The following is a 25,000-nucleotide window of genomic DNA, read 5'->3' on the forward strand; positions in this document are numbered from 1 at the left end:
ATACAGGTGATTCACCTGAAGGATTTAGCAATGAATTATACGCGAAGAAATTCATGTAAGAGAATGCATGCCAAAAAATTTAATTCACTGATGTGATTGCAACCAAAACTCAAAATCCAGTCATGTGATTTAAACAGTCTTCAAAATTTTGTTTTGTTATTTCACACTAATAATACGCTTTAATCATTTATCTAACTTCAAGTCTAAACGCACAATCCACAAAATCTCAGTCACAAGATGTTATGCCATTATCTGCCATCCATTTACGTCATTTCACAAAATCACACACACACACTGAAGTCGAAACTCCGTTTCGAGAACCCAAAAGTATGTAACAAATTCCGTTACATAATCGAAGTCAAGTGATGCAAGCAATAAACGAAACTTCCTGTCTGTGGTCAACCCACAATGTTGAAAAAACTCCCAAGTATTCAAGAATATTCTTACGCACTGTCCCAATTGCCTCATGTGATCTACGTGAATCTTCAAAACACAGAAGTGGAGAATAAAATTTCACTGGGCGATGTAAAACAGATTCAAGCGGTAGACTAACTATACACCATTTAGGATGCACGCACACTGTGCAAGGAATCCAGGTACTCCATTACATGATTAAGCATCAGTTAATACGAGGGAATTTCTTAGGTGGCCGTCTTTCTCGACCTGGGGATATTATTCACACTTGATCTTTTCAAAATCAATTTCTGCCTCTTCTCTCGCACCAAAATTATTATTTTCACAAACCCGTCTTCTACTGTCATCAAATTACATTGTTTTCTCATCATCAAAATGTTTCACCAAATAGTGTGTCAAAAACATTCTTGTTTATAATTAAAGGTTATGTTCAAGAACAAAAGGAATAATATTCTTAGGAATCATTTTAGTGCTCTTGGTATGCTAGTCGACCCAATAATTAGCCTTTAAGCATCGGTTGAAGCGCCAATCAGGGTCCGTAAATAATAGCTGCCGAGATATGACCATAGATTAATAATACAAAAATCAGTTAATCTTTCAAAAAAGGGGCAAGAAACTTTTTTAACTTTCCATGATTACCACCGACCAACAAACCAGAATATAATAGTAAAGAAGCTGACAAAGCTTTCACACTAAATTCATATCTCAAAATAATAGCAAGGAACGATCCTTTTAAGGAGCAAAGGCCAGGGATTATATTGCAGCAAAGTAACGCGCCTCTGTTATTATGCCCAAGCGCATCCGATATTTACTTTCACGTGAATTTTTCCCGCGTCAAATCTTTTCATCCATTTCCAATAGTTTTATCTTAAACTTGGGAGGGCGAAAAGATTCTATTCCACCACCAAATACGTTTTCTCTTGACTTAGGAATAACTAGGGCAATTTTCTTTAACACATCAAAGCGCTCTTTACAGCTCCGATTGGACGGCTCCAATGAAAGGAGAAAAGTTTTTGAAGTAAAATCTCCAAATGGAGCCACCCCGGGGTTAAATAGCGAGCAAAGACATGGCCTCCATTTGTCTGGTTACACTTACCTCCAGGAGCACAATATATCGAATTGGTTTGTTTTCGTCAACGTTTAAAACATTACATCGGTTGAAAAGACACATGACGACTTCCGAGAAAGTAATTTCAGTACTTCTATCTACAACTTCCTTCATTAAAAAAAAAACTGCGATTAAGATTTTAATGAAAAGGTTAAAAGAAAAGAGGCTGCCCCTAATGGGGGCCAAAACCACTCCACTGTTTGAAGGAGCAAAACTGCAGAGCAAGACAGAGAAATATTAATGAGGTCAATTATTTTAAAAATTATTTTACACAGAACAATTCATGATTTATCTGTAAATCAGCTGTCACATTTTGTTCAATAAAAACAATTAACCAAACCTCTTAAACAATAACAGCTTCATTAGAAGGGAAGTCCATTCAATCATTTGTTTCTTCAGCAGACCTGAAATTTACGATTAACTAAACACGAATTTTACTTAAGGTGACTAAGACTCTTCGTAAAAAATAAAAAATAAAAAAAAACATTAATTTTAGGGCCTACCTTTCAGGACCAGCCAGGTGTTTCATGTCATCAACTTACCTGCAAATAAAAAAAAAAAAATAAAATCATCGGAATACTCATCTAGAAAAGTAATGTTATTTTAAGACACATTTTACACAAAATGCAAGTGTGGGCGAGTGTGCACTTTCAACCCTAAATATGCACCCGGTGATACGGTGAGAATATAAGAATTTGTTCCCACATGACATTAAAAAGTACCTGAGAAAATCTGTATTTCACTCAGTTCGTTGGTCACAAAAAGACTGCGTGAACTTTGAATCAAAGAGTAATTCATCTAAAACCAAATAAACACATTTACATGGAAAAGAAACTCAGCTTTGACAAAACCTCTGCAATAAAATACGGTCACAGGAAATTCCTTAAGACACAAAAACTTTTTTTTTTTTTAGATTATCTTCACATAAGAAACAAAAACTTCCATACATTTTGGAAAACGCTCTAAACTCAAAATAAACATTCTGATGCGCCATTACGCCGAACATTATAACCAATTTGCACTGACGTCAGCTTACTTGTCACATGACGAAGGGGTAAATAAAACTCATAATTCCTTAGCCACAACTTATACCGCTGACATGTGGGATCAACAAAACCCACCATCGAAACTTTATGAAAGAATTGCTTAATCAATTAAGGAATTACTTACTTGAAAAATTCATATTTGCCTTACAAACTTCTCGGGAAATTACGTGCATGAGGAAAAGAGAGAAGCGAGAAATGAATCTTTCTCTTGACATTAAAGGATAGTATGGAAGTTTTCGTCGCATTATTCATACATACATACATACACACACACATACACACACACACACACACACACACACACACACACACACATATATATATATATATATATATATATATATATATGTGTGTGTGTGTGTGTGTGTGTGTGTGTGTGTGTGTGTGTGTGTGTATCTGTGACTGAATCACGAAGATATGAAACGAGATGAATGTTTAAAGGCAAATGTCACATGAAGGAAAAGTGAAACTCCGTCGTTTCACTTTTCCTTCAGGAAACTCATTTGCCTTTATATATATATATATATATATATATATATATATATATATATATATATATATATATATATATATATATATATATATATATATATATATATATGTATATACTATGTATATATCTATATACATATATAGTGTGTATATATATTATTCGATGTAGCCAACAAAATGCTGACTTGGAATAACCAAGCAAAACTTCTTTCAATCTGTATCTTTCCTACTCCATAAAAACCCAAAGCTATTCTTGGCCTGAGGATGCTATACAGGAAGGTAGTACCTACTCGAGACGCGTGTCGTGCACGTGGTCAGAGCGGTCACTCATTAATTACGTCTCATGTCATCAAAGGGAGGGTCAGAGAAGAATTTTTGGTTACCAATGCCACAAATCATAACTTTAAATGCGGCATGACCCTCGGCTCCTAAGGCCAAAAGGCTAGGAGACCCTGGCTGGTGCCAATGAAGTAGATACCGGCTACCGATGCCAAGTGGAACTCAATGATGCCAAATAGGTCTTGATCACCGAAGTCCAGAAAAACTCGTGTGATACCACGTGAATGACATGCGGTTGCTCTCTCTCTCTCTCTCTCTCTCTCTCTCTTTGCTGCGCCTTCCACAAAATGGACCCAATCACCCTAGTCACATAAACCTAGCAGTACACTATTCTTAAATGGAATTAAGGATAATGAAAGAATTTCTTGTCAGGAAATAATGATGTGCATGATCGAGATTTCATAAAATTCTTTCAATTCTACGAGAGAGAGAGAGAGAGAGAGAGAGAGAGAGAGAGAGAGAGAGAGAGAGAGAGAAAATGTATTACAAGACACAACTTGAAGAAAGGCTAATTAAGCGCAACATCTATAATTAAATTAACATGTCAATTCCACCAACGAATCACCGGTCGAAATAAAACGCGGAACGGGTCATTGATGACCCTTTCTGTTCCGCCACTTGAGTGAGGAACCAATAAATAAAGAAGAAGAGAACAATTTCATTCACAGCTGGTAAACAGGGATCGGGCAAAATGGACGGCGCTGTAATTCGGGGAGTTAATGGCGTCAATGCGGGATTAGTATCTATCACTTCGTAGCGACGAAATGAGGGTCTCCGACCGGAAAAGCAATTTACGAGGTGGAACAAATGAGAATTAATTACCTTTTCCTTTTCCACTGCAATTATGTTACCAATTAGTAGCAAATGGAGCTGTCCATTTTCGATACGCACTGCTGAATTCCATCTGTTTATATTCGACACAAATGTGCATACATAATGCGTGCATACAAAACATCATATTAACATGTGAATTATATACACACAAGACAACAAGCAATGTGCTTCAGCATTGCGCTCTCTCTCTCTCTCTAATATTATATATATATATATATATATATATATATATATATATATATATATATATATATATATATATATATTGTACACCTCTGCAAACTCTGTAACAATGCTACGATGGCTTTAAGGGAAACGCGAAATAAAATCAAAACTTAAAAGTAAACCTGTCAATCACGAACTACTGTTAATGGCCACGAAAACAATCAGCGCTTTTCTCCTGACGATGGGATGACCGTAGTCCCAAAAAAAGTGTGCTGTGGAGGAAGCACTTGTCCACCTGCCCTCCCAATAATGCCCTGGCAGCTTTAATGGCAGATAATAAGCTTCAATCAATGCCACCCAGCCTCCACTTCCCTCCTCCCCCTTTCCCATACCTATCTCCATCACCTCCTCCTCCTCCTACTTCTCCTCCTCTTCCTGCTATCATTATCAATGTCGACTACTCATCAGGAGAAATCTGACAAGGGGAAAGAGGGCAAAGGAAGGATGAATGTAAGCGGAAAAGAGGCTGACAGAGCGGCGAATGTAAAGACAGAGGAAAAAAAATTCCTCCGGAACACTTTAGTTTCACTTGTTTGGTTAGATTAAGCCGGCCATATGCCCGTCAGACCCTTCCTATGGGAGTAAGATGACTGGTGTGGACCTCTCGAGTCAGCCAAGATAACTTCGGCAGCTACTGGAAGTCTCGTCCTTATTACAGTATATGCGCACCTTATCACACTTTACAGACTACAGTTTCACCTCCACCGGCATCATAGGAGTCCGTGGGCCAGGCTGTTACTTCAAGACTTTTTACGGCATCTCGAAGCCCATCGTCAAAAGGAAAAGGCTTTTGGAACACGAGCTATATTCTGAAATAAGGCACAGCCAAAGTTTCCAACAGTCGAACTCCATATGTGAGTCTAGTTCTAGGACTAAATTCGAAGAAGAGGGAGAGAGTCGCTTTACCACCAATAAACCTGAACGCGAGACCCGAACCATCAAGGTTTCGGAACGAACATCAACAATATCGCCACCACCATCATCATCATCATCATCAACATCGAGCACCAGATTCATCATAACGGAAAACGATATTGGCGAGTATAGCTGGTGTCCTAACAACGGTGGGCCCACGAAATAACGCTCCCAGCCCATTATTCAAAAACCGGTTCCCGATACGTTCAAGTAGTACAAACAAATTGAATTTTGATAACCTGCCGAAAAGGGGATATTCCGAGATCCCCAACCACCCAACTTCAGCCGTCGACACATAGGAGAAACCTGAGAAGGGGACCCATTCCCGCCCGTTTCCCTTTCGCTACTAAAAGCTTACTACATATGAAGGAGAAGACGTGGTGATGTCTTAGGTATAAGGACGAAACCGGTCAGGATTTGTGTTTCATTTTCTCTGATACGGATACTTGATAATGAGGACTGTTTGTTCAAGAGAGCTTGTAACTTTTTCTGAATAAATACTCGTACTCCATTAGATGCCATCCAGTTTGAATGAGGTCCTGTTAGTAATTTTACTAACGCACAGAACAATTGCGCATGTGATAAAGTTAATGTATGCATACATATATCTATATACAGTATATATATATATATATACATATATATAGTATATATATATATGTATGTATATATGTGAGACAATAAATTTGACGTTCCAATACTGTTCCAAACAACCATTCTTAATTTTACTAAAGTTACACATTGTCAAAAAATTAGCAGATGCTTGCTATCGCTTACAATTGCAAGTTCCCATATCCATACCATACCCATATCTGTATCATAACCATATCTGTACCATACCCGTACCCATATCTGTACCATACCCATACCTGTATTCATACAATACCCGTATCATACCCATACCTATATCTGTACCATACCCATACCTATACCATATCCATACCAATACCCATGCCCATTCCATACCATACCATTCCCACATTCCCATACCCATACCCATTCCATACCATACCATTTCCACATTCCCATACCCATACCCATATGCATATCATAACTATACCCATGCCCATATCCGTTTCATACCATACCATTCCCATACCCATGCCCCTACCCTACCCATATGCGTACCATACCCATATCTGTACCATACCCATTCCCACAGCTAAATTAACTCTAAATTTATTAATAATAGTCAGCAAAAGTCTATGGGCAGCACCAGCCCCGTTTACCTTCCGGTCATATACAAACAACTGACCGTATCTTGGTGTAGGTGCAGAAGCAGCTGCTGATGGATTTTGAACCAATGCTGATGTCATTGGCGGTTCCGGTCCAGTAGCACCTGCTGTTGTTCTAGCTGAGTCCATTTCAAAACGAAAATAACAAAGCTCAGCCAAAAATCCTTTTTTATATACCGTTGGGTCACTTAATGTTGACAATTTCTGAACAGTTATTATTAACATTTTAAATCTTAAAAAAACCCTCTGTATAACAGGAGTAGTATTTACTGTGATCCTCATAATGCAGGTGGTTCATAGTTACCACATGAGGTTAATTAAACACTTCATATATTCTAAAGGTCAAGCAAGTTATATTTTGATTTGAAAAACCTGTACATCAATTTTATATATATATATATATATATATATATATAAAAAGAAAGATGTTACAAATCTATAAACATTTTGTTAATAGTACTCCATGTCAACACATTTTATTTCATCATAAAACATGGAAGAGGGAAGGGGAGGGGGAAGAGGGAGGGGGGGGGGGAAGGGAGGGAGGGAGGGGGAAGGGGAGGGAAATGGAGAGGGAGGAGGGGAAAGGGGGAGGGAAATGGAGAGGGAGGGGAGGTGGAAGGGGGAGGGGAGGGACACACACACAGAAAGGCAGCCAAAGAAATTAATATAACAGTAATAGATTCAAGTTCTCGTTACGGCGAAAAGAAAATCGTTATTGACATTTAAACATGCAAAAACTTGTATCACATTCTTTCAGACGTGTTATACTCTCATTACTCCGTGACCATAAACTCAAAGAACTTCTAAGGCGACACAGTTGCACTACCTTAAACTAGGAGCCCTCGAACCATCAATTATATAATAAAACCAGTTCCGTCCTTCTTCCGACGGACTGTCAGCAGATCCTCCTGACAGCTGATGCATTCAAGTTTATTAGAACTATTATCCCAGTAAGACGACAGTTGAACACAAGTTGCAGAGAAATGTGAACACATTCAATTGACTAACTATGGCCGAGAAACAGCTGTCTCGGAGCGACATACGACGCTGATGAAGAACAATAGCCCTAATATGCAAGTCACAATTACAATTCTTCAATATAAACCTTAGACAAAATTAACAGATAAATTAGAGCGTGCACCCACACACATCTAGGCAGACTGAATTTTTGGTGTATAGATGAGCTGGCTCTCAAATACTTAGACACCATGTAAGAAAATATGTCACCCAACATATGTTATTATTATTATTATTATTATTATTATTATTATTATTACTATATTATCATTATATTAGGCACACATTCGCAGGAAACATGCCAAGGAGGCCACTATGTTTTACATGTTCCAAAAGACACTTGTCAACAGATTTTTATGAACTCCTTTGGACGGCCTTCTCGTTAACTAAATGACAGCCTCTAAGATTTCAAGGGATTCGTGTCTTTAAATTAAGCCCAGCTTTTTTTTTCCAGTAATTCATCATGAGCACACCATAATTGCTCAGCCTTCAAAAGCTGCAACTGCGTCCAGTAAAAAGATAATACCGCAACTGTAGATATCAGTCAGTTCAAAAAATTTTTGTTAAATGTGTAACTCACAGAGCAGCTATATCTGGTCATTCAGTTGAAGCCGGAGAGTTTTCGTTTTCAGATAGCGTTGTAGCTGATATATTTTTAGGATGCAATATACAACAATGCAACAGGTAAAGCTTCCTGAAGTCTTTAAGCCGTGTTATTTTGAAGGCCTTTGTAGTGTGTTATAAACACTCTTTCCTACAATTCAGATGTGCAGGACTACGTTATCTCTGGGTTTGGGCGTTTTGTTTCTTTTTGTTTTTAAATAGCGTTCCCAACTATTTATATATATATATATATATATATATATATATATATATATATATATATATATATATATATATATATATATCATTTTAGGACATTTTGATTATAAAGCCTGAGTCTTGATTCATAGACAGCTCTAAAAAATGTTAAGTTCCACCGATGATTCATATTCTTTCATCAAATGCTGCAAAAACTCTGAAACCACGGGGAACGTCGGCTTGGAAATAACCGTAGTTTCTGTTATGTTCCATTTTCCTTACATTATCCGGAGTCCTATGATAAGTTAAACTAGTTCAGCAACTGAATTCTGTGCAGACGAGATAATAATAATAATAATAATAATAATAATAATAATAATAATAATAATAATGTGCTTAGAGATATAGGTAAAGTTAATATAAAGGAAATACTGTATAACAGATTAAACGAGACCAACTATGTATGCACAGAATATGGTTCAAATCATACATCAACACATTTAGAAACCGAAAGGAAAAATCAAAAAACTTCCGATCATGAAACTTCACCATTAATTAGCCTTGATTAAACAATAGCCCAATCAACCTTTTACATTCAGGAATGGCCGAACGAATCCCTCCACCGCCCGAGACCTTGATCTCTCAGTTTCAAGCGCTATTTTCTTCTAGTACCCAGGGCACTTCAGTAACTGACGTCCATACTCGTTCACGAATATAAACAAGGAAAAAATGCACGGAAGTTTCTTCGGAGCAATCGAGTTTTCTGTACAGCGTATAATGCTGTATGAAACTATCAGCCACGGCCCATGAAACTCTTAGCCACGGCCCGGTGGTGGCATGTGTTGTTGGCACCTATAGCGGTGCCAGACGCACGACCATGGCTAACTTTAACCTTAAATAAAATAAAAACTATTGAGTCTAGAGGACTGCAATTTGTTATGTTTGATGTTTTCTTTTACTGAAAACTAAAACACCAAGCTTTTAACTTATTCGGAAAAAACAGAACCTTTTCAAGGCTTCTCATTACTAGAATCCACAACACAGCCTTCATTAATGTTTAACAGTTAATCAACAGATCTACCTTTGCTTGCATTCCATGAAAATACTGACCTTTACTCTATTTAACAAATATCGACCCATTTCCTAATTAGCAGCGTCGACCTTTTAAGTTCTTCGCAAACTTCAGCTTTTTAATTCACTTTTAAAGGTGAGTTCAAAGACATTTTCAGCAATCTTGACCTTTAATCTCCTTAGCCAGCATTTGGACCCCACTGACTTTGGAATGATCACATTACACGTACACTCTCGCACTGATCTGAACACATGGCTTGTTCAAGAAGTGTGATGTTCCGTGCATTAAACAAATTTATATTTTATCAATAAACAGACCATCTCTCGGAATTTTAGGTTTGATGTTTGTAACTTCTTGTCGGTTAGACTGAAAATAACATTGTCAGAAGACTGGATACCAACAATAAGCTAAACAAATAGAAAAGATATGAAGAAAAAATTACACGATTTCAAGAAGCTCAACAGTAAGAGATGTTCAAATAATTCATATGTATGACAAATAAAATATAAGGAGATTTCATCAGTCATTGAAATATGTAAAATATTTCAGTGACTCAAAGGAATTGGAAATTTTTAAAAATCCAATGACCGCAAGGAACTAGAATGTCTTATGTTCAGGACTCCAAAAGACCATCCAAATCTGAAGAAATTTAAAGGCTTGAAGAAGCTAGAAAAATTAAGGAACAAACAATCATGCGCATTGAGTTCAATGACTTCATGAGAATAAACAAACAAATTAAGAGAGAGAGAGAGAGAGAGAGAGAGAGAGAGAGAGAGAGAGAGAGAGAGAGAGAGAGAGAGAGAGAATGACCAGTAACAGACACAGAAACAATGGGTACATGAAACATGAGACGGGTGTTGACAGTTCAAGAGACGAAAAAGACTCGGGAAGGGGTCCCAGGAAGGGTGCTGAACAGAATAGACAGTGAGAAGATACCTACGACGGGCCTTCTCTTTCTTCCTCTGCATTCCTTAACAAGGCCATCGGCACTTATCCCTTGGTAACAGCCTTACGATAAAGGAGCACAGCAATGTGTGACTGTACTGCCGTGTGCTGTCGAATAAGATTCTTTAAAATTTATCAAACAGAAGGAGACATGACTTCACTCTTTTTCACGTCGTGCAGATTCTCAGTCACCTTCATTCTGAACCTCTCTCTCTCTCTCTCTCTCTCTCTCTCTCTCTCTCTCTCTCTCTCATGCCTGGACGATTCGTTTTCGATTCTCGAACCGGAAAGCAAGTGACGGAGGGACGCGATCCTTATAATCCAGTATGCGCCTGTTGATCTAAGCAGTGAATGGCGTAACAAGTCAAGTCACCTGTGTGAGTCCTAGTTAAGGTGGAAGGAAACAGAGAGAGAAAAAAAATAAGAGAGAATAGAGATAAAAACTTTCCACGTGAGTGCTCACTGTTCAGTCTAAAATGACTACCACCAAAACGGAAAGGGGTGAAACCATTCAAAGATATTCTCTCTCTCTCTCTCTCTCTCATTATTAAAAAGCTACAGTATTTTATAAACTTGCCATAATCAAGCATATTTCCGTCCCATTTGTTATTACCGTGATAGATTTTTTTTTTACTTCTCCTAAGTAATATAACTAAAAATACATCTCAATACTTAGAGCCGAGGTCTATCCTTTTCCGATTATGGTCCAAAACGCCACAGTTCTTTGTTGTATCTGAGGACAGTTTTACCTTAATCATTGGCCGATAGGACGAGGGACCCATTTTCACACCTTGACCAGCAAGATAGAAATAGAAAAAGAGTGATGGCTATAGCCCGGTTTTACAGAGACAAACATTTCTGTTTTCGGCACAACAAATACTTATACGTATGATGTACAATAAACGCTTATGAACATGCAGTCTACAAATACACATTTACAGTATCAGAAACCCACACATCACATTCTCTCTCTCTCTCTCTCTCTCTCTCTCTCTCTCTCTCTCTCTCTCTCTCTCTCTCTCTCATTCGCAAACAAACGGTGAGCCACGTTACATCAAATCACAAACGTGAAAAGTAAAGATATTACAGAAACGAGAATAATGACGCCGAATGGAAAAGACGAAGTCGTCGAGAAGAAATGCGGATAGGACAGGAGAGAAGAATGTCACCAAAATAAGAATGGTGTTGACACTGGTGACGCAGAAGCGAGAAGATAAGATAAAATGGAAGAAGAAGAAGAAAAAAAAAAGACACGTGCGGGGGGAAAAATTTGGACTTCCAATGAGCCGAGAATATCTGGAATGAATAACTGGAATGAGAGACTTTCTGCTGGAGTGTCCAGGACGAAGATGGTACGAAAAGAGACGAGACAGAGGAAAAAACCCATGAATATTAGCTGGAGTAGAAAGGACCTAAAAGTTCAGAACGAAAGGAAGGCGTGTGACAGGGGAAATAAAAAAAGAAAATATGGTATTCAGGCGAGTCAATGGGAGACCAAAAGATGCCACGAAATAAAGCTGCAACTATTTGCTATTTAGACAGCAGGACGTAAGCAGTTGGTCATTATCAAGCAATAGTCAAAAAGGGGATCTTTCCTAGATAGTAACCCCCAAGATATATTAGTTCTAGATAACGACCCCCGAAAACCCCTGGGGTCACTATCTAGGAAAGATCCCAAAAAGGACCAGTATACGTACGAAACCAGCACCACTACTACAATAGCAGTATTTTTTTGTGATTACGGAGCAGCATGCTCACAATGGCTGGTCACTTTCGAGTCATATGCAAAAAGATGTGTAACTACAGATTACGGAATATATTATTACATAATAATATTAATACTAAGCTGACGAACTAAAATTGATGAATGCTGTAATTGTTTCCTTTAATTGACAATAATCATCAGAGATTAAAACATTCAAATTTGAAAGATCGTAACTAAAAAGCTCCGACGGTCAATATATAAAAATAAAACGATATAAAGATTAAAATTCTTAACCACCGAGATACTGTACGTGTGTCCTGGACTTTGCTACAGCGCCCTCATTCTATACTTCCAATTCCTCAAAACTCAGTGCCACAAAGGAATAGAGTACCTGATACCACAGCGATCAAAAAATGAATGAAGCAACAGAGAGAGAGAGAGAGAGAGAGAGAGAGAGAGAGAGAGAGAGAGAGAGAGAGAGAGAGAGAGAGAATCAATCTAACCTCATGATCCAAGCTAGGGTACGAGAGAGAAAGAGAAATTTAAGGAATCGAAAGTGCTCGTTGCAAAAGTGATGATGAAAAATCTTAAAAGTATCATCTATCGAATCTTCTACTGTGTAGATCTTTTGAATCCTTTTCTTTTTCTACATGGTCTCAGAGACATGGTGGCTGCAGCTCTTTCCAAGAGCCACGGTTAGTGAATTTCTGGCAACGTTCCACGACTCAACGTTTGGGACCTTAAAATCAATGACTGAACGTGTACGGAAACATGCACAGATTTGCATTCCCTCGTCTGGAGTAGACAAGTCTACGATATTTTATCCTGTGAATCTTTCCCTCATTATATATTTGTCATTGTAAAATTCTAAAAAAAAATTATACACATATATATGTATAAATATACTGTATATATATTTCATATATACATATATATATATATATATATATATATATATATATATATATATATATATATATATATATATATATATATATATTCAAATACACACACACACATATATACACACACACACACATATATATATATATATATATAATATATATATATATGATATATATATATATATCATATATATATATATATATAATATAATTATAATCACTTTAACACGTGATTCGTTTATCACACATCACCAAAGCTGAAAAAAGAGAAACTGAGTGTATGTACTGACCGGTTTCAGGTTTATTTTCAAGTCAATGGCTTGGAAATAAAGCTATATAAATATATATATATATATATATATATACCAGTTTCTCATTTTTACAACTATATATATGATATTATATATATATATATATATATATATATATATATATATATATATATATATATATATATATATATATATATATATATATATATATATATATATATATATATATATATATATATATATATATAATGCATGTCATTGCACTGAGTACAGTGCATACTCACATAATGAAGAATGTGCGAAAGATGTTAAAAATTATGGAAATTAATTTCATCAAAAGTAATGCTGCAGTTCCGGTCATAAATGTACTTGTGCAAGTGTGCATGAGATGGATAGAGAAGCAGACAGATAAATAAGCTACTAATATGTAGCTGACACACACACACACACACACACACACACACACACATATATATATATATATATATATATATATATATATATATATTATATATATATATATATATATATCTGTATATACGAAACTGCAAAAACGACGAAAGGCCTTCCATAAGATTCTGAAATGGCAAAAGCGTGGGATGCAAGGCATCATCACCACCCACCCTAACACCTCTGCCATCCATCCTACCGGGCCTTATCCACATGGGAGACTGTACATCAAAATGGTCATCAACAATTTTATATGAGCCAAAATTTATGGGCAAAGGGTGGCACATAAAAAATGGCATTAAACCCGAGGGGGGAATTACAATGATTTCCAGCACAGCGATGTTCATTACGACCTAAAAGTACTGGAAGCGAGTTCAAAGCACCCTTACTTGCTTTCATGTTGCCTTTGAAAAGCACGCTAGCCCCTAAATGCCCTCCAATTAATTGCTATAACGATACGGCTGCTTTCCCTCATAATTGGGACAATAAATTAACTGCAATTTATATTTTTAATAAGAAGTCTACTTTTCCTCATCATTGGGATAATGAATAAAAATTATTTGGTGCCCGATGCATTGCGCAGTTACCTATCCCGAATTGCTTTCAGCAGTACTTTTATGGTTAAATGCATATATAGATCCATAATCTATCATACAAACATTTGAATAAATCACTGTGACAGCATTAGCGTTTAAGGCTTTTGCTTATATTTAGAACTGCACTCACAGAGAGATTCACAAATACAGGCTCTAAATATACTATCAACGCAAATTCTACGTGTAAAGAAATGGGTTATGCAAACAAAGAAATTACAGTCTACTTTCCAACTGACATATAGTAATTTCGACACGCGACAATCAATACGTAATTACATATAAGTGCCAATATCGACATAAATTAGAGGAACCAAACTTGAAATTATGTAACTAATAACATCATACTATTATCAACCCTTTTGCAACAGTAAAAGTAATATAAGCAGACACAGCAGCATCGGCTTCAGGCCTTTCCACCACTTCTATCCCATTTTTGTCAGTACTTCCTATCATCCTTCCCACCTCCTCTACCATCACAAAACCTCATCCATTTTCCTCTATCACAATATCTCATCCGTTTCTCTCCATAAAGATCTCCATTCCCTCTAATTTTCGTCAACACTTTATATCATCCGTCCCACTTTCTCCATCACAATATCTCATCCTGCCATTTTCAACAAAGTTTTATATCATCCCTCAAACTTTTTCTATCACGCTCCTGTTAAATAACAACCCATTCGCCAGTCGTCACCTCATACCTTCCTAATCCGGTCGAAGGCGAATAAAATATGGCAGTAATCTGATCAGAGAGAGAGAGAGAGAGAGAGAGAGAGAGAGAGAGAGAGAGAGAGAGAGAGAGAGAGAGTTTCACCTAGTTGCTAGGGTAAGCTGAAGCCATGTCCGAGGTTCTTGAAGCGTTAGTCAACTGCAAAAACAATGGTACACTTACATGTGACGATTAGTTACTACGACCGCCCAGCTGTTATATAGGGATTTTCTTCCCTTCCTCAAGAGTGCGTCAGCAAATGTGAAACACGAGGATGGTTTCCATCAACTTCCAAGTACCAGGGTATTCTTCCATTCTCCCACACACCGATAATCCTACGATTTTTCGTTAGCATTAACCACTCTTCTCTCACAATGATACTGAAGACAGTTATGTACGACATACGATGTAAAAAAGGACTGAAAGGATGAGAAATCTTGGATTATGGAAAATGGGTTGAAAAGGTCGTATGGGCGAAAAGTGGAACAGAGTTGTGGTCCACTTAAGCTGAATGGGTGACGACAGGTTGGAGGAGCGTTTATAATCTGGTCCTTGAGAAGAATGTAGAAAAGTACTTTGTGGGTGGTATGCAAGAAGTGACTAACTGCAAGGGCCCTAACATCCAGGAATCACATTTGTGCCTCCTACACACAGATGAATGGCAGTGTCTGTGGGTTTTAAGCAATGCCAATGAGCTTTGTAAATTTATAGAGCTTTGTAAATTTATACAGGTATAGAAAGCAACAGACGTTGTGGAAGACTTAAAAGTTAAAGGACAATCATGGCAGTCAATTATGGTTTGTTTTTTTTTCTCAAGCCATCCGCCATTAGAGGAATCGTCGCACTGGTTGCATGGGGCTAGCAACCCCAACATAAAATACTTGCGTAAAACCAAAAACACCTTTTGGAGCCACCCTTTAAGGGTAAAAATGATTAGTACCCATATATATGTATATATTTATACATATACATACATACATACATATATATATATATATATATATATATATATATATATATATATATATATATATATATATATATATATATATATATATATATACACACACAAACATTAAGTTAAAAATGTCGTTTAATATCCAATTCTGCACTACTTCGGAAATATCACAGAGGAAGAATTATAATTAATAAATGATTTGGTACCTAAGTGACTCAAACACACAACAAGACTTCCATCGACGTTCTAGTCGACTGTTCTCAAGACAGGTATATATATATATATATATATATATATATATATATATATATATATATATATATATATATATATATATATATATATATATATATATATATACATATATCATATAGCAAATTTATATATATATATAACTATACCCAAATGATTGATTGATTAATTTATATTTTACATACAGTATATGTATTTCATTCAAAAACGGAAATTGACAGTCAACGGTCACATATATCATGTAATAAGATGGAAGAAAGAGAATTTAAGTACAGTATAAAGAGGTTGCAGCTTAGGAATAAAGAACTTAATGCACCCAAATGGAATTATAATTAAAAGTGAAATTTACATACATACACACACACAAACACACATACACACATGTATACATATATATATAAATTATAAGATCACCATCACATTTTTTTATATTCACAAACATTAGGCTAAAAAGGTCGTTTGATATGCAATTCGCTCTACCACGGAAATAATACCAAATTAATCATAACTGATAATTGGCTCGTCACCTGGCGGATTTGATCCACCGACAGCAACGATCTCCCACTTCAGTGACGAGATCTCTTACAACTGGGCTGGCCAGAGAGGTATACCTGACTCTGCCATACAATATGCCTGTCGAATGCAGGTATTTCTGTTTAGCGCCGGCATCAGCCCACCCCCATGACAGCTGATTTGTGCATTTGAAACACAGCTATTTAAGATTTTTTATCACATCACCGCCATAATTTTTATATTCACAAACATTAAGCTACAAATTTCGTTTCATATCCAATTTGCTCTACCTGTGAGTGTATATGTTTGTATATGTTTATAAAATACACAAATACATACATACACATATGTATATATACATATATACATTATATATATAAAATATACTCTACCTGTGAGTGTATGTTTGCATATGTATGTATATGTTTATACATACACATAAATACATAAATACATACACATGTATATATACATATATACATTTTATAGTGTATATATATACATATATACACTAATATATATATATATATATATATATATATATATATTTCTTATCAATGGAGCTTTGAAAGTGAACATTGTAATACAGCAACGAACTCATACTTGGTGTTTTCTTCTCTCTCCATACTAGTTGCAAGTAACAGGTCATTTAACAACTAAGTACTTAATTCCCCCTCTTAGGTCAGCATAGGCATACTACATTTTAGGGAGCACATCCATTAGCCTTTCATGTCTGAATAAAAATCGGATACAGGGCAAAAAAAAAAAAAAAGTTTGTGGGATGCGGATGCTCATTCCTGGGTCACGAAAGAGAGAGAGAGCGCGCTCCCTTACTTCACAGTTTAACTGTCGACGTAAGGTTGTTTTCTAGTTATCCCGATGCACTGACGACCAATCAGCGTCAGAGAGGAACAACCTCATACTGTAAACAAATGTAAAATGTACAAAAAAAAAAAAATCATCAACGCAATCGACCGGAAATGAAAGAAAAAACGTGAGAAGAAATCCGAATTCGTTAATACCACACTGACTTTGAGAAAGGGGCATGAGAGCTAGTGAAAATGAAATGCCAGGAAATTAATGAGATTAGGCCAAAAAAAGTAAATGTAATTACATTCAATACGGGGGGAACGTGCCCGTTCTTATTCCTGATAAAACTACATTCCTTGATGAGAGAGAGAGAGAGAGAGAGAGAGAGAGAGAGAGAGAGAGAGAGAGAGAGAGAGAGAGAGAGAGGGTAAGGAATTTTCCTTGATCCGGTAGAAAACCATAAATATGTATACATATATTTTATATATATATATATATATATATATATATATATATATATATATATATATATATATATATATATTATATATATATATATATATATATATATATATATATATATATATATATATATATATATATATAGAGAGAGAGAGAGAGAGAGAGAGAGAGAGAGAGAGAGAGAGAGAGAGAGAGAGAGAGAGAGATGGGGGAAGTTTTCCTCTGTTTAATGTAAACCTTTGAATGGCCAGATCAAAGCGAGAGAGAATCAAGGCAAAACCACTGGTTCTTGAGGATATCCTTTGTCCACAGAGCAGGCCCAAGGGAGGTTTCTTCTGGAGTACAAGAGTGGAAAAGACCTTCTCTATCAGTACTGCGTATCTGCCACCACTATAATACACTGGCGTGATAAGAAAATAAAAAAAAAAAACCTTCCCGTACACTAGAACTTTGAGGATGGAATAACCACGCAGAGTTCACAGCCCACACTGAGCCTATGAGGGCAATGGAGGAGAATACCTAATCCAGTAAAATCAAACAGCTGAAATGCAATATATGTGTCCGTACGAGTAAGTATACATACGGAAACACCTCCATAAATTTGCTATGAATCTTACACTTTAATATGCAGTATATATATATATATATATATATATATATATATATATATATATATATATATATATATATATATATATATATATATATATATATATATATATATACATTATATATATTTATATATATATATATATATATATATATATATATATATATATATCAAAACACTAAAACACAAAAAACGTCCCTTTAACATCAAATTTACTAAGGGACCAACTTAATCCCAAGGGGAATTAGATGTTAATTACATATATATGCATCCACACCGAGGTAGGATTCGAACCTATACCTTTTGAGTTTGATACAGAGAAAGCAAGGACAGATGCGCTTATCATATATAATTCCTTTAAGAATCTACACTGAACACTCATCACCAGTGGATCTAACCTCGCTACACACACCCACACGCTAAGGCATTCACTGGCATGCACTCTTGCGCTTCCTGGACATTATGGCGATTTCTTTTCTGTACCTCTTCCACGACATCTATCTAGTTTCTAGTTCATCTTCTCATTCGTAACGCTTCCGCATCATGAACTTTTCAGCAGCCTGCCGTCCTCCATTCTTTCCACATACAAACCCACCAAACACTCTGATCCACACTTTCACCATTGCTAATTATTTTACCACCTCTTCTATGTATCTTCACATTTCTAACCCATTTAATTCATCTCATGCCACACAATGTAGTAGTTCATCTCAATCAACGTCCACACTTTACTTCCATAGAGAAGAGTTGGCTCAACAATCCCTTCATACATTTCCACCTTGGCTTCCACAGACACAGTATTTTTCCGAACTTTTGCAAACACACTGTTTCCTTACTTGCTTCACCTACTCTGAAGATCTTCCTCTCTCATCCTTTTACCATGTGTTACCTTCACTCCAAAACACCTATATAAATCAATTACTTCCATTCCTCCATCATAAATATCAATATGTCACTGCTCCATTTTGCGGGTTTCCATTTACCTTTGTAATCTTACACTTGCTGACATTTACTCTCCATTTTCTACTCAATGAAACTGTTTTGGGATATATATATATATATATATATATATATATATATATATATATATATATATATATATATATATATATATATATATATATATATATATATACAGTATATGTATATATATATATATATAAATACAAAAACAAAGCCTTAAAATTACTTTTACAACAAAAACTCTAAAGATTCAAATATGCTAAACTCACTCGAAATCTAAACGTACTTTAGGAACTAAGCAACGAAAAAATTCACCAAATTAATTTACTACCATAAAAATTACTGCCTTATACATCTCCGAGAATAAACTGGTTTTTACCATGTAGCTTTCAAAGTCACGTTATGAGGAATTCAAACAAGAGCACGAAAACGAAGCCCCCCTCCCCCCAAAATGAAAGCAGTTCGGTGAACTTCTGCTGTTTGAGAGGCAGCTTCGGTCATTTTTCTGCTGCAAATTTAAAACAAAAACGACCTTGGAATAAGCCGAGAATGTTGACTTTACTTCTCTTTTCTCCACTCAACAACAACTGACTTCTCTCTTTGTCTGCAAACAATGTGTACTAAGTCTTTTGACCTCATTTTTTCCAGGTGAAAATCCTGATATACAAACCGTGAATCGCCGAACACTTGGATTTTATATTCAACAAAGCACATCTGGCTTATCTTAAAAACAAAAAAGTGTGAAAAATCTAATATTCCACCAAGAGACAGATGAAAAATGCAAAGAAAAAGTAAATGAAGAAGGAAAGAATTGAAACTTAGCGCAGCAAGAGTTACACAATGAATATAACGGCTTTAGGGTGCGATGCCTCCCCCGAAATGAAAATTCCTTTGTTAATTTAAACGGCATCGTCCGAAATTTATCTTTAAAACACAGTTCGTACCTCAGCTCTCTCATTCCACGGCCCCATCCACTTCCCAACACGGCCTGTCTACAGAGCATTGTTAGTTTAGGCAAATTGGAACGGAAGGGGAGACAGCACAGGGGAGGGAAAGTCGAGGGGAAACAAAATATGGGGAAAGAATAGGCGCGGTTATAAGTTTTGCGAGGGGAAGCAGGGAAAAAACAACATGCAAAAATAACTGAACCTTCACACACTCCGAGGACCATACACTTAAGGCAGTACAAAAGTATCTGTAAATATAGAAAATAATAAATAAATAGTTTTACTATTAAAATAATTAACAGAACCTTATTGTAACTAAATGAATTTAAAGCATTCAGAGTTGACTTGCACATTTCCTTGCTTACTCTGTGGCCTGCTATGCTAAAAAAATACACACACACAGACACACACACACACACACACACACACATATATATATATATATATATATATATATATATATATATATATATATATATATATATGTGTGTGTGTGTGTGTGTATATATATACATATATTGTGTATATATATTGTATATATATATATATATATATATATATATATATATATATATATATATATATATATATATATAATATATTTATCGACTTCATGTGACACTTTTCATACATTCAACTATAAAGTCACAAATAGCCCATTACCGAATTCACTTTAACCTAACCAGGATTCGAACCTATCCTTAGTTGAGTTAAATGGCCTAAATCATTAAGCCATTTCCAGGGGGTTACTCCTGAGGTAAAACGATTCAACAGTCAAGGCCACAATCTTACTTTAACTGGCTATCTATGAATGAAGGACAGGGCACAAACCTTCCACAACATCAGCTGCTTCATACACCTACACAGAATGATCACCTGTAACACGCTGAATCCCACTACACAAAGACACACACTGCTTCATTTACCTCATCTTATATGAACTCTTTCACTTCCAGGTTATTCAAGTCCTCTCTTTCCATGGGCTTCCTCTCCTCTTCCCTTCTAACACTTCCCACTCATAAAATTTTCATTAACCAATTGTCCTCCATTTTATGCACATGACCAAATCATCTCAAAACACTCTGACCGTCCCTTTCGCACACACTAACCTTTTTCCACTTTTATGTTTCCATTTTTCTAACCCTTTCAATTCATATGCCACAAAAACGACATAAATTAATCTCTTCAGCTTCAAAATTTTTTTCTTTCATTGGCAACAAACATACACACTTGAGTTCTATTAAGAAGTGCTGGATCAACAATCCCTTCATACATTCCCTCCTTGGCTTCCCTAGAACCTTACTACCTTCTTTGCTATATATAATTACTCACAAACATCTATATGAATCATTTACGTTCACTTTCCAACTTTCCATATTAACATTCAATGCTCCATTTGTCTGGTTTTAATTTACAGTCAAATCTGACCCTTCATAAAATCTAATCTCAAACTATCTCCTTTTGCAAACACTTCCTGCTGTTTCAGTTCACTATCCCCAATTAGTACGTTATCATCTGCAAACATCAACTACATATTCCACAGACTTTTCACATTCCACTCATTATCCTCAACTTCACACCTACAACTACGGTCCTTTCGCTAAAGTTATGAAACTGACACAAAAGCAACATAAACTTTTTTAGACCCAATTCTGCACCAAGGTAGCAGCTCTCCCATTTACACATTCTGGCACCAGTTCCATCACCAAAACTTTTAACAGCTCTCAACTACTTATCTTTACAATCCATGCTAAACAACCCCAACACTGTCTATCACTTCTGTCACATGCTTTTTTACGGGTTCATATATTACACAAAACTTTTACCAATTCCTTCCAAACTATTTCAATCTTAGATCAACCAAATAATGATCAAATATACCTCCAGAAAATGCTCTTCTCAGTTTGCTATTCCACCTACTCTTACTAATATAATCTAGGAAACATTCTTCCTGATCTTTTCCTTTTGTTAAAATAACTTACATTATTTTTAGGAAATCGTGGTAGTTCCAGTAATCATGACTCGGTCCATACTGATTTCTATTGGACTTACTCATTCTCATTGCCTCCAGAACTCCCAACAATACCATCTCTTTCTCTGTCACCGAACTTTGTGTATCTAAATCACCCAGCATAACCAGCCTTTTTCCCATACCAAGCATGCTTATTTAGGATTTGAGGGCAAGTCAAAAGGCATGAAGATGGAGTAATGAATGTAATTATGGAAAGTGGAGGAAGGAAGCATGTGATTCATAAAGGTTTAGATTCAGACTCTCCCAAAACTGAACTTCTTTCATTATCACTCTTTTCCACTCCAAGACCATTACAACTTTTCTCCTGCCACAGTCAATATTACCCAAACAGTCCTCTAACTAACAATTATACAATAACAACAATCACCATTAAGATTCCCTACCACACCATTCTTTAACTGAATATGAATTCCATACACACAAACTGCCTCTGTCTAAGTTCCTCATTGGACGGGTGGGTACCATTCTCAGCTAGCACTCTGCTGGCCCCATGTTTGATTCTCCTACCAGCCAATGAGCTGTAGGTCCCAATGCTAGGTAACCAATTGGTTCTTAGCCAAGTAAAATAAATCTAATCCTTTCGGCCAGCCCTAGGAGAGCTGTTAATCAGCTCAGTGGTCTGGTTAAACTAAGGTATACTTTAACTGCCTCTGTCTTTCATAAACTCTTGAAATTCAAAGATATTAAGAATCTTCTATCTAAGCACCTTTGCCTCTCCAGCTAACCAGTACTTTCTAGGTCCCCCTTCCCTCATTTCTCCAAAAAGTTTTGGGTATTAAAGCCTTTCCACCAATGCTAACACCATTCTCTCCACATGACCAAACATTCTTAGTTCACTTGCTAATAATTGATGAATTAACTAATGTTTTTCCATACCATGTAATTTTTAACATGTAATCCACTAATGAGTATTTCTTGTCATTCTGCAACAGTACAAAAACAAACAAGTTGAAATTATCATAATTATTACCATTATTAATATTGTTTAACTGTCAGTGCAAATACCTTATATTGCTTCTTTTCTCTGCAGCCACACAATGAGGGCAAGAGGGCCCATCAAATCAAGAGGGCTAAGGAACATGAGATGAGCAATCGCATGGGCCATGGAGACCATCACAGGCGTGAGTATTATAACAATAATGACAGCATTCACAGGGCAATACATTATTATTACATTTTAAGAACAACTTATTTAATATAGAGAGGGAGTTTTCTTTTGCATGTGCTTCAAAAGTTGTTGAAGTAGTTTTATTGGCACTCTTTTGTTTTACTGCCCTGGACATCATTTCTTTATAAGTTTGGAGTAATAGAGGATATAGTAGCCCAGTTGACTGGCTTCATTAAAACTTTCCCCTTTCTATTTATCTCCTATATGGCATCTCACTGAATTCTTGGAGATGTTGGTTTATCACAAAAAGCCTCTTTAATTTTATGAAAAAGCTGGTCTCCTTCAAGAAATTTAGTTCCTTAAATGTCGGAGTTTTACTAGTTTTATAGATGATCAGTAATGACCACAGTTATTTTGATGACACTAATTGTTAAATAAATCAGTCAAACCCACATCACAACATGCATATCCTACACAGATAGTCCCCTTTGGGGTATACAGTGCATTGTGGCTCACACCCTGTAAAATAAGCATTACTGAAGATTCTCTGCAATGTTTCTTTGGTCCTCATCTGCATTTTTTCCTCTAACTGGCTTTTCCAACTCCATGTCAACCAGTGCTTAATAATAAATTCTTTTAGGTCAGTCCCAAGAGATGTATTATATTTCTTGTTGGTCCTGTTATCACAATTAAAAATCTATATTTTAAATTATATATGACATGAATATTTGTCAGCATCACGACATACAGCACTGACACAGAAACATTTTTCTGAAAATATGTTTCTGAGTGCAGTTGTACCTTGCTGCACAAGTATTTAATTTTTTTCTTATTCTCTTTCTGAAGCACAGATCATATTAAGAATACAGATGCTTAAAATTTACTATACAGTAAATGAATGTCTTATGATGTTTTACATTCACTATGTAGCTTGAATTATAATCATTTTTAAAATATCTAAAAATGACAATGGTACACCTATATCCATCTTGCAATTTCCATTAGTCCTCACTAATAAGAACCCTCAACAATTACACACTTTTATGTTCCTATCCTTCCTTCTCTGACTCATCCTACATCACACTGGTAACATTCAAAACATGCAGTCATCCTAACAAATGCTTAAAATCAACATACACCACTTGCTGTGACTTAAATGATTTAAACTCACTTGAGTAAAAGCACTAAAGAAGCAAGAACTGGCAAGGAAATGCAGTTACATACTGCTGTAGCCTCTTACATAATTACTGCAAAAGGTCTGCAAT

The 25,000-nt window shown here is 35.9% G+C and overlaps 2 protein-coding genes across 4 annotated transcripts in view; one reads left to right on the forward strand and one right to left on the reverse strand.

The window, feature by feature from the left end:
• LOC136849680 (TBC1 domain family member 2B-like) overlaps positions 1–25,000 on the reverse strand; it is a 546,715-nt gene that overhangs the window by 203,092 nt on the left and 318,623 nt on the right.
• The window catches only part of LOC136849679 (uncharacterized), a 201,762-nt gene that overhangs the window by 156,756 nt on the left and 20,006 nt on the right, over positions 1–25,000 (forward strand). For all 3 annotated transcript variants that reach the window (XM_067123023.1, XM_067123025.1, XM_067123024.1), the window contains exon 2: positions 23,658–23,748. In XM_067123023.1, the coding sequence (XP_066979124.1) occupies positions 23,658–23,748 (91 nt within the window). The remainder of the gene's footprint in view (positions 1–23,657; positions 23,749–25,000) is intronic.

Source organism: Macrobrachium rosenbergii, chromosome 21 (genome assembly GCF_040412425.1).
Source record: "Macrobrachium rosenbergii isolate ZJJX-2024 chromosome 21, ASM4041242v1, whole genome shotgun sequence".
Lineage (NCBI taxonomy): Eukaryota > Metazoa > Arthropoda > Malacostraca > Decapoda > Palaemonidae > Macrobrachium > Macrobrachium rosenbergii.